Source organism: Podarcis pityusensis (genome assembly GCF_964106645.2).
Source record: "Podarcis pityusensis genome assembly, chromosome: 5".
Taxonomy (NCBI): Eukaryota; Metazoa; Chordata; class Lepidosauria; order Squamata; family Lacertidae; genus Podarcis; species Podarcis pityusensis.
Window position 1 is genome coordinate 39,721,307 of NC_138032.1, and position 13,205 is coordinate 39,734,511.

Here is a 13,205-nt window from a genome sequence, read left to right on the forward strand (position 1 = left end):
TTTAAAGAATCACCAATGTGTTTATTTATAAGGGATACCTGTTGATGTGCCTGTCTGGGTACTCCAAACTCAGTTCCTACGGAGAAACTTCCTGAGTGTAGAAGTGTGGATACCGATACTGTACACACTTTCAAAGATGGTGCGCTCCTGTGCGCCTGGATTGCACACTGGAAAATCAAATGCTACACCTTGTGCCACTTGATGGAATATTAAAGAATCAGGCTGCTAACCTCTTGGGCCTTGTTGTACTTTTTTCCCCAGTTGATCAGCATTCACTGTTTCCTTACCATGCAGAGTTAAGAGATTTACACTCTTTGCAATACAATAGGAAATTACATTTTACAGCTCCTAGTTCTGTACAGGCACACGGCAGCCTCACCTCTTTTCAAGTTTGTCCTCAGAGATATTATCCATGATGCATCAAGTATGCAAAGAAGTTCATTAGCTTGGAGGAGGGAGGACTTGCTTGACAAAAAAATGATATTTGTGCCACCTTCCATTGTCTCAGCATCTGACATTCCTTGTTTCTGAAATACAACTGCCCAGAACTGTGTGCAGTGATCATTGTCTATTCCTGCTGCCCATCTTCCTCCGCTGACTGTCATCTGTCTTGTGTACCCGGAAGCACTCCTTTAAGTTTTGAGATCGAATCTTGGGGTTCATAATCTCTTCACCCATGGAGCTGGGGAACCAACCTCTCTCTTGATCATGCAAACGCTCCCCAAATATCCAACCTAGATTTTTTGAAAAAGGATGATTGTGGGTGGAGAAAGCATAATAGTGGCAGCTCAGTAAAGGAGCGAAGAGTTAATGCAAGCAAGGTTCAAAACTGGTACAAGAAGGGAAGTTATACAACAATCATATCAGAATATATTAGGGGAAGCTGGTTACATAATATTTTCCGTGTGAAGCAGATGTTGCAATTTACAAAGGCTTATAAGAATTCTGCTTCACTGGGACCGCAATGCTTTGGCAATCCAAGTGAAAAAGAGAGTATGAAAAAAAATAAAAATGCATTGGCCCTCATTCATTTCTTGACAACCCAATTAACAGGTCATATACCACCATCTGAGGAGCGCTGGAACATACTGTACAATCAGTCCTTAATGCTGCAAGATATTAGCTTCCTACACAGTTCCCCTGTTATGATTTTGTTGTGCATTTGTGCCTGCATTAAAACCCAAATATGGACACTTCTTACCATCGTCTGTCTTTTCCAGGATGTTAAGTACATCAGCCAGTTCCAGCGACAGCTCATCTGGCTGCTGAGCGACATAAGGATGGACACACTGTACTTGAGGGCAATCTGCAAGTGGAAAAGGGAAATTACTAGTTTGCAGGACCCTTTATGAATACTATAAGGGAGAAATGGGAGGGTGTCTGCTACTAAAATGTGTGTGTGTGTGTGTGTGTGTGTAGCATATAGTGACCAGGCCTTTTGCCTCTCTGGTCAAGGGTTTAGAATAGCAAAAGTCTGTAGCATAACCTTGATAATTTCTGTTGCCTGTATTACTGTAGCTAGAAAGGAACCACCTTAGAGAAAAAATGGTAAGCTCGTTAGGCTGTGTCATCTCAGCAAATAATTCAACCAATGGGCCAACAAGTGCAATGGCTGATCTTGGGGACAGTTACATCCTCAGTCAGAGGTTTTGAGAAATGCATAGAATCTCATACAAGAGGGGAAGGGATCTCAGATTCTTGCACTTGGGTGTAACATGGAATGGTACTGATGAGGGACTAAGATGACTGGGCAGCCGACAAATATGGAACAGGGATGTTGCATAAAATTCTGTAGACAAGAATAGGGTAGGTAATCTCTTACTGAACCTTTCGGTAAAGGGATACGAAGCTGACTTCTCGGCTTCACAAAAATTTGCTTCAGGGCACACAATTTAAAAATGAAGCTTAGAATGGAATTTTGTTCTGTAATTAGGACCTGATCTGCCTTTGCATCCTAGAACTGACAATGCTAGAACCTAACCAAGAGCAGTGATGTGCTCTTAGAATCCATCTGGATGACAACTTTCTATCATTCCCTCCTTTCCCCCCTTGCCCTCCTTACCCATGAGCCTGGATGTAAAGGAAACAAACTTGGTTCGCCGATTCGGAGCCAGCAAGATCATCCAGCGCTTCATTTCACTTCTGCATTGGGAATAAAACAGGAGAGAGAGCGGCAACCAGTGTTTTCCATGTAATTTGGAAAGGGTCCGTGGAATCTGACTTGCCACATAGGAGTCTACAAGTGACTTGCAAAAATTTACAAACATAAAGGACAAATAAATCCACTTTCTGCATTCTGTGCCATTCCTGCATTTCTGTCTTACTGCCCCTGCCCCTACTTTAATGGTAAAATCCATGTGTTCTCTCTCCCTTTCCTGTCAGCTAAGTCAGTTAAGTGTCACTCATTCACGCATCCTGACTCACGTTCTCCCACTCACTGGTTAGAAAGTCATGCACAAGCTAAGACAATAAGGAGTTCAAGGCAAATCCATGAACTCTACTGAAAGAGCTCAGCCATGTTTCAGAATCCCTTGACAGAAGACTCATTCCTCTATCCCATTTTTCACCTTCGTTTTTCATGTATTATTTTCTATAAATACCTGGAACAGTCATTCCCTTTCTTAGGGTTAAAGTGGATATGATATGGGAGATCTGGGATGCTTATGTCCCTGAGAAGAACAGGGGTCTGGGAAGAAAGAGCCCAGTTTAACCCCCTTCTTTGTCTCCCTTTTTGCAGTTTAAAGAACGATAGGTTTGGGGTCTCTGGCTAGTCTCAGTGACTGCAGGGTTTCCTGAGCCAAATACCCTTTCCAGTAATAGCTTTGTGGACAAAAGTGAAAAGGAATATGTTCTCCATGTTCTTTTGGAGTCACGAAATTTGAGCTCAAGGGGTGAAGCCATCTGTAGCAATCACACAGGGTCCACGGACGTTTCACTGTCTATTGATCCCTGTGCCACCACTTTTTTTCTCGCTGCCACCACCTAGGCCCTACCTGGTACAATACTGAGTCCAGTCAGGGTCAAATTGGAACATGAACTTCTGTTTATTTATTGCAGTTTAACAAGCGTGTGGTTTCATAAATGGTATCGGTCAATTACATTCATGGGGTGCCTATCCAGACCTATAACTTCCGCTACCTGCTCTCACTCACTAAACCACCTCTCAGATATTTACTTGTCTTCCTAGCCCCTAACTGTTCCTGACTCAGCTACACTAACTCAACCTACCCACAGACACTATCCCAATTCACTCCCACTCCAACCAACCATCCAACTCCCAACGAACTCCTCCCTTCGCCCCTCCCAGAGCTGGTTTTATAGTCCCTCTGACTCTAACTATTTCACCACCAGCACTCTCATATGTTAACATCACACCACCTTCCTTGTTCATTCTCTCTGTTAAAGAGAAGCTTTAGGGTCAAAAAAAGTGTGTGGGGGGGAAGCATGCAGCAACTTCTTCAGTCTACTGGAATCATTGCGTAGGCTGGATAGCTTTTGCTGCTGCTTCTCTGCTCAAGCCAGGCACTTCCAGGTTTAAGCAGAGGAGCAGCTGAGGTTGTGGTTGTCTTTGTCGCTTACTCCAGGGAACCAGGAAGGGAGCGGGGGACAAGGTTTTCACAACAAAAGGAAGAAATATTTTCTCCTATTTCCCATGTCCTCCATCTGCAACGGCTTGTCAGTAATGCACGTTAACTGAATAAATTCTCTGCTCGAATGGGTGTTGGACTAGAAAGAACACTTCGAGTGCCAACTTTTCTTAATCTATCGTTAGCAACATGCTTAATTTGGAGCAGAAACAGTGCTTCCAGCACTGCTAGGTGTGAAATTTTGCAAAGAAGTAGTGCTGGAAAGAAATACAAAGTTTTGCATCATGCAGGATTTGGGGTAACAGTATGAAGGATGAACCCATTTGAATATGCCATCTGCACACTGGGAGGATGGATATTATTATTATTAATTATATTTACAGACCGTCCTTCATCAAAAGATCTCAGGGCAGTTAACAAGATAGTTATTACCATCTGTTTCTAAGCTTCTGTACCTTCCAAAATGATATATTTTATGTACGTAACATTTATTGTGCTTAGCACATAGGCAGTTACAGTTTATATTCCTATAGGATTACTTGAAAACATACTGCAGTATTTCCTGGGGTCCATGCATTTAATAATCTACAAATTGTCATTCATACAGGACAAAATGAGGACAGAGTTGAGGGAAGGCAGAATTCAAATGCAGTTTTGGAGCAGATTTCTATGGTCAACAATATTTTTGCCATTAGTTCAATCGGCCAGAATTCAGTCTTTGGGTGTTTCAATATATTCTTTCCCTTGGGTGTTTTCTCCACCACTGGAGTGTGTGTGGAGGCGTGAATATTTTGTTCACGGCTACAGTATGAGTTCATAGGACAAACAAGAAGCCTCCTTTGACATCAGCCTGCCTTTCCCTTTTTGTCTGCAGTAGGGAGGGCAAATTCATTCTAGTTCTGTGGGAGGGACTGGAGACTGCATTTCCCATACACAAGCAGCCACTGAAGCAGACCATATGACAGAATCACCAGTAAGTAAAGAATAAGTAAAGAATTGTGGTAGGAAACAAATTACCCTAAAGCGTTGCACAAGACAGAGCTACACAGGATGTTGACAAGGGGCAAGTGAACTCACAATCAATACTGTCATTTAGAAGACAGTCTCCATCAAACGTGATGCCTATTGAACAATACCTGTGCCAGCTTATAAAGATAGGTAAGTTCATCCCAAGAGCAATAATAGTTCAGAATCTATTGTAAGAAAGTGCAATGGGATCATGCGCACAATCTACAATTTTTCCAGATATTGCCTCGTTATGCTTACTGTGATGATGCCTTTAGCATGTAGCTGACTTCGCGGTCATCTGCATTTTCCAGCAGTCTCAGGATGAAGACATTTGCCAAGCTCTGCCCTTGGTCTTCCAGCTCCTCCACCCGTAGAAGTCCTCGGGGTGCAGAGTCAAACACCTGATATTTGTCACTGAGAGAGAAAAGAAAGGTGTCAGAAACACTAGTTATAGCCTAGGCTGGGGTATAAGCAGGGCCTAAAAGATGGGGCAGAGAAATAGGTGATTACATTTCTCATAGGCAAAATATTCTTTCTGAAGAATGTATGGCTTAGTGTTGAAGGAGTAAACTACACCTGAAACTGTTATCTGGGGATAACAAAATCTTGCTAAGCATGCTCAGGAAGAGATTATTTGCATCTGAAAAAGGACAGCAGAGAAAGGAGGGGTTAACTCTTCTTGAGTCATATACTTCCTTCTGAAACTTTCCCCAAGCCAGCTGTTTAACCCCCTGCCAGTGTTCCATGGTCCTTTTTTTTTTTTTTTTACAAACATGAAGTGATTAGAAAGGGGAAAGTTAGGCACGCACTTCCCTCACGACCCTCCTCTGATGCAAGTTTTCTCTTCTCAAGGACAGAATGCATCGTATCTTTATTCTACAGATGAGGAACATGTGATCTCCAGATGTTGTTGGACATCAACCCTGACCAGTGTCCCTGCTGGCTGAGACCAACAGCCTTTGCAGAGTCACAAGCTCTTCACCCCTGCTTTAGTCCTTGCCTAACAATTTGAAGGGGGAACGGGACGCAAAGGTAAAGAATTGTCTATTTTAAAAACCCAGAACAACAGAATAAACATCCGCCTTTGCTTAATTCTTTACTATGAGTGCTGAAAATTCGTCTACAGCTGCTTGGGCAGCACATCAATAGATTAAATTAACAATCAGAAACTATCTCTGGCAGGATTGAGACTGAGCCAACTGAGGCTGAATAAACATAGTACAGCTCAAATTCTGTTCCTCTCTGTTTCAAACTCACCTAGATATTTGTCTGCAGAGCACTAGCAAATCATTGAAGAGGAACAAGTAGACTTCTCTGAAGAGTTTCTTTGTGCGGAGGGTACGTGATGTTTTGGGGCCATTCATTTGCTGCAGTTCTCCCTGCTTTAGCAGCCAACGGGAGTGAGAGATGATGGGCACAGACTAACGAAGGAAATAAAATAATAATCAGGAGCACTGCAACATAGCATCTTATGGCAATCCCTCTGAATTCACTGCAAAGGAAAGCTTTAAAAATAGACTATACAGAAGCTATGGATCCAGGTAGAACCTAATAAGAGCCTGCCCATCGACTCCAGTATCCTGTTCTCACAGCGGCCAAACAGATGCCAGTGGGGAAACCATAAACACAAAAGCACTATCCTCTCCTGGGGTTTCCAGCAACTGTCAATGTTCTCTTAAAATTAATTTGTGTCTGTCAACTGGGGGAAAAATGTAAAATGTTGATCAGCAGTATTTAGCATCCCTTTAAGATACCAAAATATGAGAAAGTGGTTTTTGTCAAAGTCTGGCTTTATTGCAGAGGACTTCGTTCATATATAAAGAGAAGAATACGACTTTGTTCTTATTTAGCAGTATCTATCAGGCAAGGTACTGGAAAAGAAGATTCAACTAAAAATATATGAATTAAAGTATATGAAACACTATTAGACCCAGTATGACCTGAAGGGAAAGACAGAGATGTGACCCAGAACTTACTACAAATCATCTGCGCATAGCCAAAATTAGTTTAGCAGTGAATTTCAAAAAAGCTGTCACTCCTTGGCTTAAAATCTGTTTAAAGAGGATCTGCAAATAGCCGAGATTGCCAAAATTACAAATTATATCAGGCTCAGGGAGTAATGCCAAGTAGATAATTTTGTGGATAGTGTTTGTTCAACACAGCAATGAGAAGTTTAACAACAGCAGCCAACTGCATGTTGTCTTTTCTTTATTGTAAAAGTTATAACTTTTTGGCATGCTCATATTCCCCCCTTTTCCTCCTATTAACCTGTGAAATACTTAATAAAAGTAACATTAAAAGTTGGCTCTCTGAAGATGTATATAATGAGAACAAAATACATGGTCGTTGCAGATCATCAAAGGAAATTAAATTATCCATTGGAAACTTTGAAGTCTCATTCTAAGCAAAAGGACAATAATGACGAGTGGGATATGTTTTGACATATCTTGCCTCAAGAGCCTCTTTAGGTTAATTTAAACAAAATTCACACCACACAGCTGGCCTGCAGCACTCGTAAGAAAATTATACAAATAAAAAACAGATAAAGGAGCTGGAGGAGAGCTCCACAGAGCTATATTAGTCAGCACTGAGTTAGAAATAATACAAGTGACTAGGAATGGCTCAGCACACATAATCACTGCACGCATTCTGCATGATCCAGTCAGTGGAGCAGGAAACATGGGTAGCCAGGCAACTTGGTAAAGCAGCCAGGCAGACTGAACCCTGACTTGCATTAAAAAAGGGTACCAAAGCTAGGACTGACTAAATTAGATCAGTGATTGTTTAATATAATCATTAGGGGCAACCGTTTTGCTAAATTCATCAATGATTTTGCCCTGTAACATATATCTGTTCCTCTCCTTAGGACTTAGCCTACATGTTTACCTTGATCTTAAATTCTAGCATTTTCTGGATGCTGATCATCTGTTCTGTACGGCTCATCTTCCTGACGCCTTCGTTGCATGCCTTCACCACCTAGAAGAGACCAAGAAATGAGAGTATATCAGAAACACGATTCCTTGTCTCAGGGTTGAAAATTGGAACCCCAATGAGAACAGATTGAATGAGGTGGAAGTAGAAAAGCATGTTTAACTTCATTCAGAAGTGGTTCTGTAAATAAAAGCGCAACATCAACAAGATTTTAATAATAAACTTGTTCACGTCAAAGTAAGTGTCACTGACGAGGCATTAGCTCAACCTCATGTGAAGGAAATCAAAGCATTGTTCACCCCAGTAAGATAAGGGGGGACATGCACCCACGGATGAAGGGGAATAAGTTCCCACTCTATTATTAGTAATTATTATTAATTACTATTAATAAAATAGTAAGCAAGAATCACCTGAGTTGAGGCTTACTAATGCTTACTTTGGTTCCTGGTCAGAAAGAGAAATGGCTGTAGCTCAGTGGATTTCATAGTTTTATACAGTCAAGACATTTCTGATTTAATTTAAACCCTAGAGAAGCTTTCAAATTCTACTATAGTCCTAATGGTGGAACCAAGCCAAAATGGAATGGAACTCAGATTTACTAGACTGGTCAGTTCTATCACAAATTCAGAAGCTTTCAACAATGTAGCAGGTTGTGTTTCACATTCCTAGAGGTATTTGTGCTATCAACTGCTGATGACATCATCACATTTTGGCAGCCTCAAAGCAGGGCCGGGGGAGGGACAGGGGCCCTAATTTAGCTCACAATATAGTTTTCCCTAAACCATGTCCATCTGCCCCACCCCTGGCATAATTTGTGACATCAGATGGAAGGAAGGTAAAGGCATTGCCTTCACTTTGAAGTGCATTTCCAAGTGGCTTCCCACCCCAGCTTGCTGCACCATTGAAGACTCAGGAACAATTCTACTAGGCTCATGTCTGAAACTGGGGCCTATGTAATTCAGCAGACAGATAGAGATAGAAAATGAGGGTCCACTAAAACTTGGCTCAAGAGGAGTCAGGATCCACTTGATCCCAATGACACTGGACTGGAGTTATCTGGCCCACTTCATGGAGGGGAACATGTGTTTACCATCTTTGTGTGTTGCCTCTCTAATTGCATTTGTGAGTATACCAAGTATAGTAAACATTTGTGTGGCCCATTCCAGATTATTTCCATGGGATTGATCATATGAGTTTGGTCTAGGTGCATTGGCTGTATGAAGATCTTCTGTCTCCATGCGAACATGCAGGGACAATGGAAGTTGGGTGGCTTCTTTATGTGGGCTGATGCAATCCCCTGCATGTGGTAAGACTGGTTCAGACTCATGTTAAAAGTATACTGTACTTGGCCTAACCTCAAAATATATAACTAGAAAGGCAACACACATGATAAGAAGCCTCGTAGAAATGGAGTTCAAAAGGAGTTGAAGCACTAATAAAAAGGTATATTATGGCACACGTGATTTTGGGTCAGAAAAATAAGTTTGTACTCTTGGATAAAGTCTGACCTACTAACAGTCTGCTTCAGGTGGCAGCTAATTAAATCACTGCTCTCTGTGGAATCTATCACCTTCAAGTGTCTGACTACAGCTTTTGCTCTCTGAAATCTGAGGCAACTCTTCCTTGGATATTTTCTTCCAGATATGTCCTCATATACCAGATACATATGATTAAGCATTAAATTCAAAGTCATCCTATTAACGCAAGGACTAATGCCTGCACAGTGGGACGACCTCTCCCTCTCCTTTCCCTACATGTCCCACCCCCAAATCCACTCTGGAGGGTAGGGGGATTCTTCAAAACACATGGCGAGGGCAGGGGTGCCAACTTAAATAAAATACTGGGAGGCAGGTAAACCCCATCCTGCATAATCAATCACATGACACGGCGCACACACACCATTTGAATGGCAATGGCCAGCAACTTTGGGAGGGGCACAGAGGAAGAGAAGAAGTCCCATTTGCTCCGAAAAATCCTGAATATTCTGTCAAGGCAGATGAGACTTACTGTTTCCAGTTCCTTGTGAGCCTCAAGGGCAGTGATTTCACGTTCAGACTTTTCCTCCACTTTCTTCAGGATATTCTGTACAAGATGAAGGAAGGTTGTTATTATACATTTCCATAAACAGGCTCTACTTGAACACATGTAGAAAAATGGAGAGAGGAGGCAAATTCTTCTTCCTTTTGACAATTACATTATGGGCATAAAAGGATACATTTCCTTTATAAAAGCTAGCCAGGAAGGGCTGGGCGGTGGGCTTCGCAGGGTGGTGAATGCTTCCCTCTGTGAGGGAGCCTTCCCAGACCCGCTGAAAAAGGCGGCTATCAAACCGCTTCTTAAAAAACTATCTTTAGATTTGGCCAATATGGCCAACTATCGCCCAGTCTCAAATCTTCCATTCTTGGGCAAGGTGATTGAGCGAGTGGTTGCTGAACAACTCCAGGCACGCCTGGAAGTAGCGGACCATTTAAATCCCTTCTAGTCAGGATTCAGGCCTCATCATGGGACTGAAACTGCCTTGGTCGTACTGGTCAATGATCTCCGGTGGGCTAGGGACAAAGGTAGAGCTGTTTCCTAGTTCTGCTGGATCTCTCAGCAGCTTTTGACACCATCAACCATATGGACCTTCTAGAGGGGCTGGGGGCACTGTTATACAGTGGTTCCGCTCCTTCCTCCTGGGCCATGTTCAGAAAGTGGTGGTGGGGGATGAATGTTCAGACCCCTATACTCTCATTTGTGGGGTGCCTCAGGGTTCTGTCCTCTCCCCCATGCTTTTCAACATCTGCATGAAGCCGCTGGGAGAGATAATCAGGGGGGGTTGGGCTGGGTGTTCATCAGTATGCGGATGATACCCAGCTCTACCTCTCTTTCAAATCAGAACCAGTGAAGGCGGTGAAGGTCCTGTGTGAGTGTCTGGAGGCGGTTGGAGGATGGATGGCGGCTAACAGATTGAGGTTGAATCCTGACAAGACAGAAGTACTGTTTTTGGTGGACAGGAGGGGGCAGGTGTGGAGGACTCCCTGGTCCTGAATGGGGTAACTGTGCCTCTGAAGGACCAGGTGCGCAGCCTGGGAGTCATTCTGGACTCACAGCTGTCCACGGAGGCGCAGGTCAATTCTGTGTCCAGGGCAGTTGTTTACCAGCTCCATCTGGTATGCAGGCTGAGACCCTACCTGCCCACAGACTGTCTCGCCAGAGTGGTGCATGCTCTAGTTATCTCTCGCTTGGACGACTGCAATGCGCTCTATGTGGGGCTACCTTTGAAGGTGACCCGGAAACTACAACTAATCCAGAATGCGGCAGCTAGACTGGTGACTGGGAGTGGCCACCGAGACCACATAACACCATTCTTGAAAGACCTACACTGGCTCCCAGTACGTTTCCAAGCACAATTCAAAGTGTTGGTGCTGACGTTTAAAGCCCTAAACGACCTCGGTCCAGTATACCTGAAGGAGTGTCTCCACCCCCATCGTTCTGCCCGGACACTGAGGTCCAGTGCTGAGGGCCTTCTGGCGGTTCCCTCACTGTGAAAAGCCAAGTTACAGGGAACCAGGCAGAGGGCCTTCTCAGTAGTGGCACCTGCCCTGTGGAACGCCCTCCCACCAGATGTCAAAGAGAAAAACAACTACCAGACTTTTAGAAGACATCTGAAGGCAGCCCTGGTTAGGGAAGCTTTTAATGTTTAAGAGACTATTATATTTTAATATTCTGTTGGAAACCGCTCAGAGTGGCTGGGGAAACCCAGCCAGATGGGCAGAGTATAAATAAATAATAATTATTATTATTATTATTATTACCCACAAGGAATGTTCCTTGGTGGCTTTTCCCTCCCCATTAAAGCTCTTCAGTCTCTCAGTGACCTCAGTTTAAGACATGGCAAGGTGGTACTGATATATGGGAAGAGTAAAACCCTGTTATACCTGTACCAGCAGCTTCAGCCTTGTGATCCTTTGAAAAGGCAAAATCAAGAACGATGAGAAAGGCAGGCCTTTGCATTTCGGATCCAGTTCCAAATGTGAGATCACCTCCCGGAAAGCTGGCTTGTCCTGGCTGACAGCAGAGACAGATGGAGAGTGGTGTTTTGTTATTTCATTCAGTTTTAAACTTGTGTGAGTAACCGACATGTTCTATGTGTGTTTTAATTTTCACAACACTACCTTCCCCTCAGGGTTGGAATTTGGCTTTGTTCTCGTTTTTTTTACAATTTGGGGGAGGGGCATATTAGCACTAAGTGGATTTTGGTTTAAAGTTGGGTCTATTAATAGTATTTGGGAATGGAAAAATAGGCTTTTAATGTGCAAGCCAGAGTAATGCTTTTACATGTGTAGCACATACAAACTTAGCAGCATATGCTGTGTGTGTGGGTGGGTGTGAATGGGGTGTGTGTCCAAGTAGATGAGTCAGAGACATAATTATATATCTTTACACAGTTGGATTGTTGCAGTAAGGTGAAATACATATAGTCATAGGAACAAGGCCTTCCATCAAGTGATTTAACCGAGGTAGGCCTAGCTGGAAATGACAAGAGGAAAAACTTATCTGGCATAAACTGGAAGCATCTCAGACTACTGGAGAACTGCCAGGATCTGTCACAGCTACAGCTAGTGTGAATTCAGTGCTACAGAAAGGCACACACTCTTTAGCGCAGATTATTTGGTTTCTCACTGACAAAAAGGCTATTAATGTGAGGGAGCTTTCTATTTATAACTAATACCAATATTCATAACTAATACCAAATATTTAGAAGCTTCTGGAACAGCCCCATACCCACAAATGATTAATTAGCACAGTTCATAGGAAGAAGCATACAGGTCCGAGCACCAGCATGATAAAACAACTCAGGCCACACTCAGACCCCAGCTCTATTTATTGCATTTATTAGTTGCTTTTTTCATGAGAAGTGACCTAAAGCAACTCGGAAAATCTACGAACACTGAAACCAAGTATGAAAAAAATGAAATGAAACGAAACCCTAGCCATAATAAATATAAAAAGGAAGGTCCAATATAACACACCCCACTACAAAATAAGAAACAAAGAGGGCACAAGTATGCCTAATACACTCGAAATTAAGGGCTGAAAGTCTGGGGGGAATAAATCTTTTTGCCTGGCACCTAACAATAGATAATTATGGTGCCAGGAGTACCTCCCTAGGCAGAGCATTCCACAAGCAAGGAGCCACCACTGAAAATGCCTGTTCTCGTGTTGCCTCCATCCACATCTCCCCTCAGAGGAAACACATGAAGAAGGGCCTCCAATGATGAATGCTGGGTTCATGTGGGGAGAGGCAGCCCTTGAGATATTGTGGTCCTGAGGCACACAAGACTGTTAACAGCATAGCAATAACCACTGAGGATGCTGTTCCTAGTGTGGTCCAGGTGAGGGTTTTATTTTCTGGAGCAGAGGGAGGAAAGAATGGAACTAGCAATTGAACTAGCCTTGGACTGAGAATGGTATGACCATTCACCACATATGTGACTGAGAAAATACTGAACCAAACTTCTACATTAGCTTTTCCTGAAAGAGTTCAAGCTGACTCCATATTCCTGTCCTGTTGTGCCATTGCCTTCTATTAATGGTGGAACACAGGTGAATGTCTGCTTTGCTCCCAATAGGAGATTGGTGCCTCTCACAGTCACCATTTGAAAATCAATTCATTGTCTTTCAGTGCCTTGACCG

The 13,205-nt window shown here is 43.0% G+C and overlaps 1 protein-coding gene across 2 annotated transcripts in view; it reads right to left on the reverse strand.

The window, feature by feature from the left end:
- The window catches only part of NGEF (neuronal guanine nucleotide exchange factor), a 61,725-nt gene continuing 48,520 nt past the window's right edge, over nucleotides 1-13,205 (reverse strand). For both annotated transcript variants that reach the window (XM_081005831.1, XM_081005832.1), the window contains 8 exons: nucleotides 11,447-11,576; nucleotides 9,534-9,608; nucleotides 7,482-7,571; nucleotides 5,853-6,016; nucleotides 4,854-5,009; nucleotides 2,063-2,142; nucleotides 1,202-1,306; nucleotides 1-734 (listed from right to left, as the gene is read on the reverse strand). In XM_081005831.1, coding sequence (XP_080861957.1) covers nucleotides 562-734; nucleotides 1,202-1,306; nucleotides 2,063-2,142; nucleotides 4,854-5,009; nucleotides 5,853-6,016; nucleotides 7,482-7,571; nucleotides 9,534-9,608; nucleotides 11,447-11,576 — 973 coding nt within the window. In that variant the 3' untranslated portion in view covers nucleotides 1-561. The remainder of the gene's footprint in view (nucleotides 735-1,201; nucleotides 1,307-2,062; nucleotides 2,143-4,853; nucleotides 5,010-5,852; nucleotides 6,017-7,481; nucleotides 7,572-9,533; nucleotides 9,609-11,446; nucleotides 11,577-13,205) is intronic.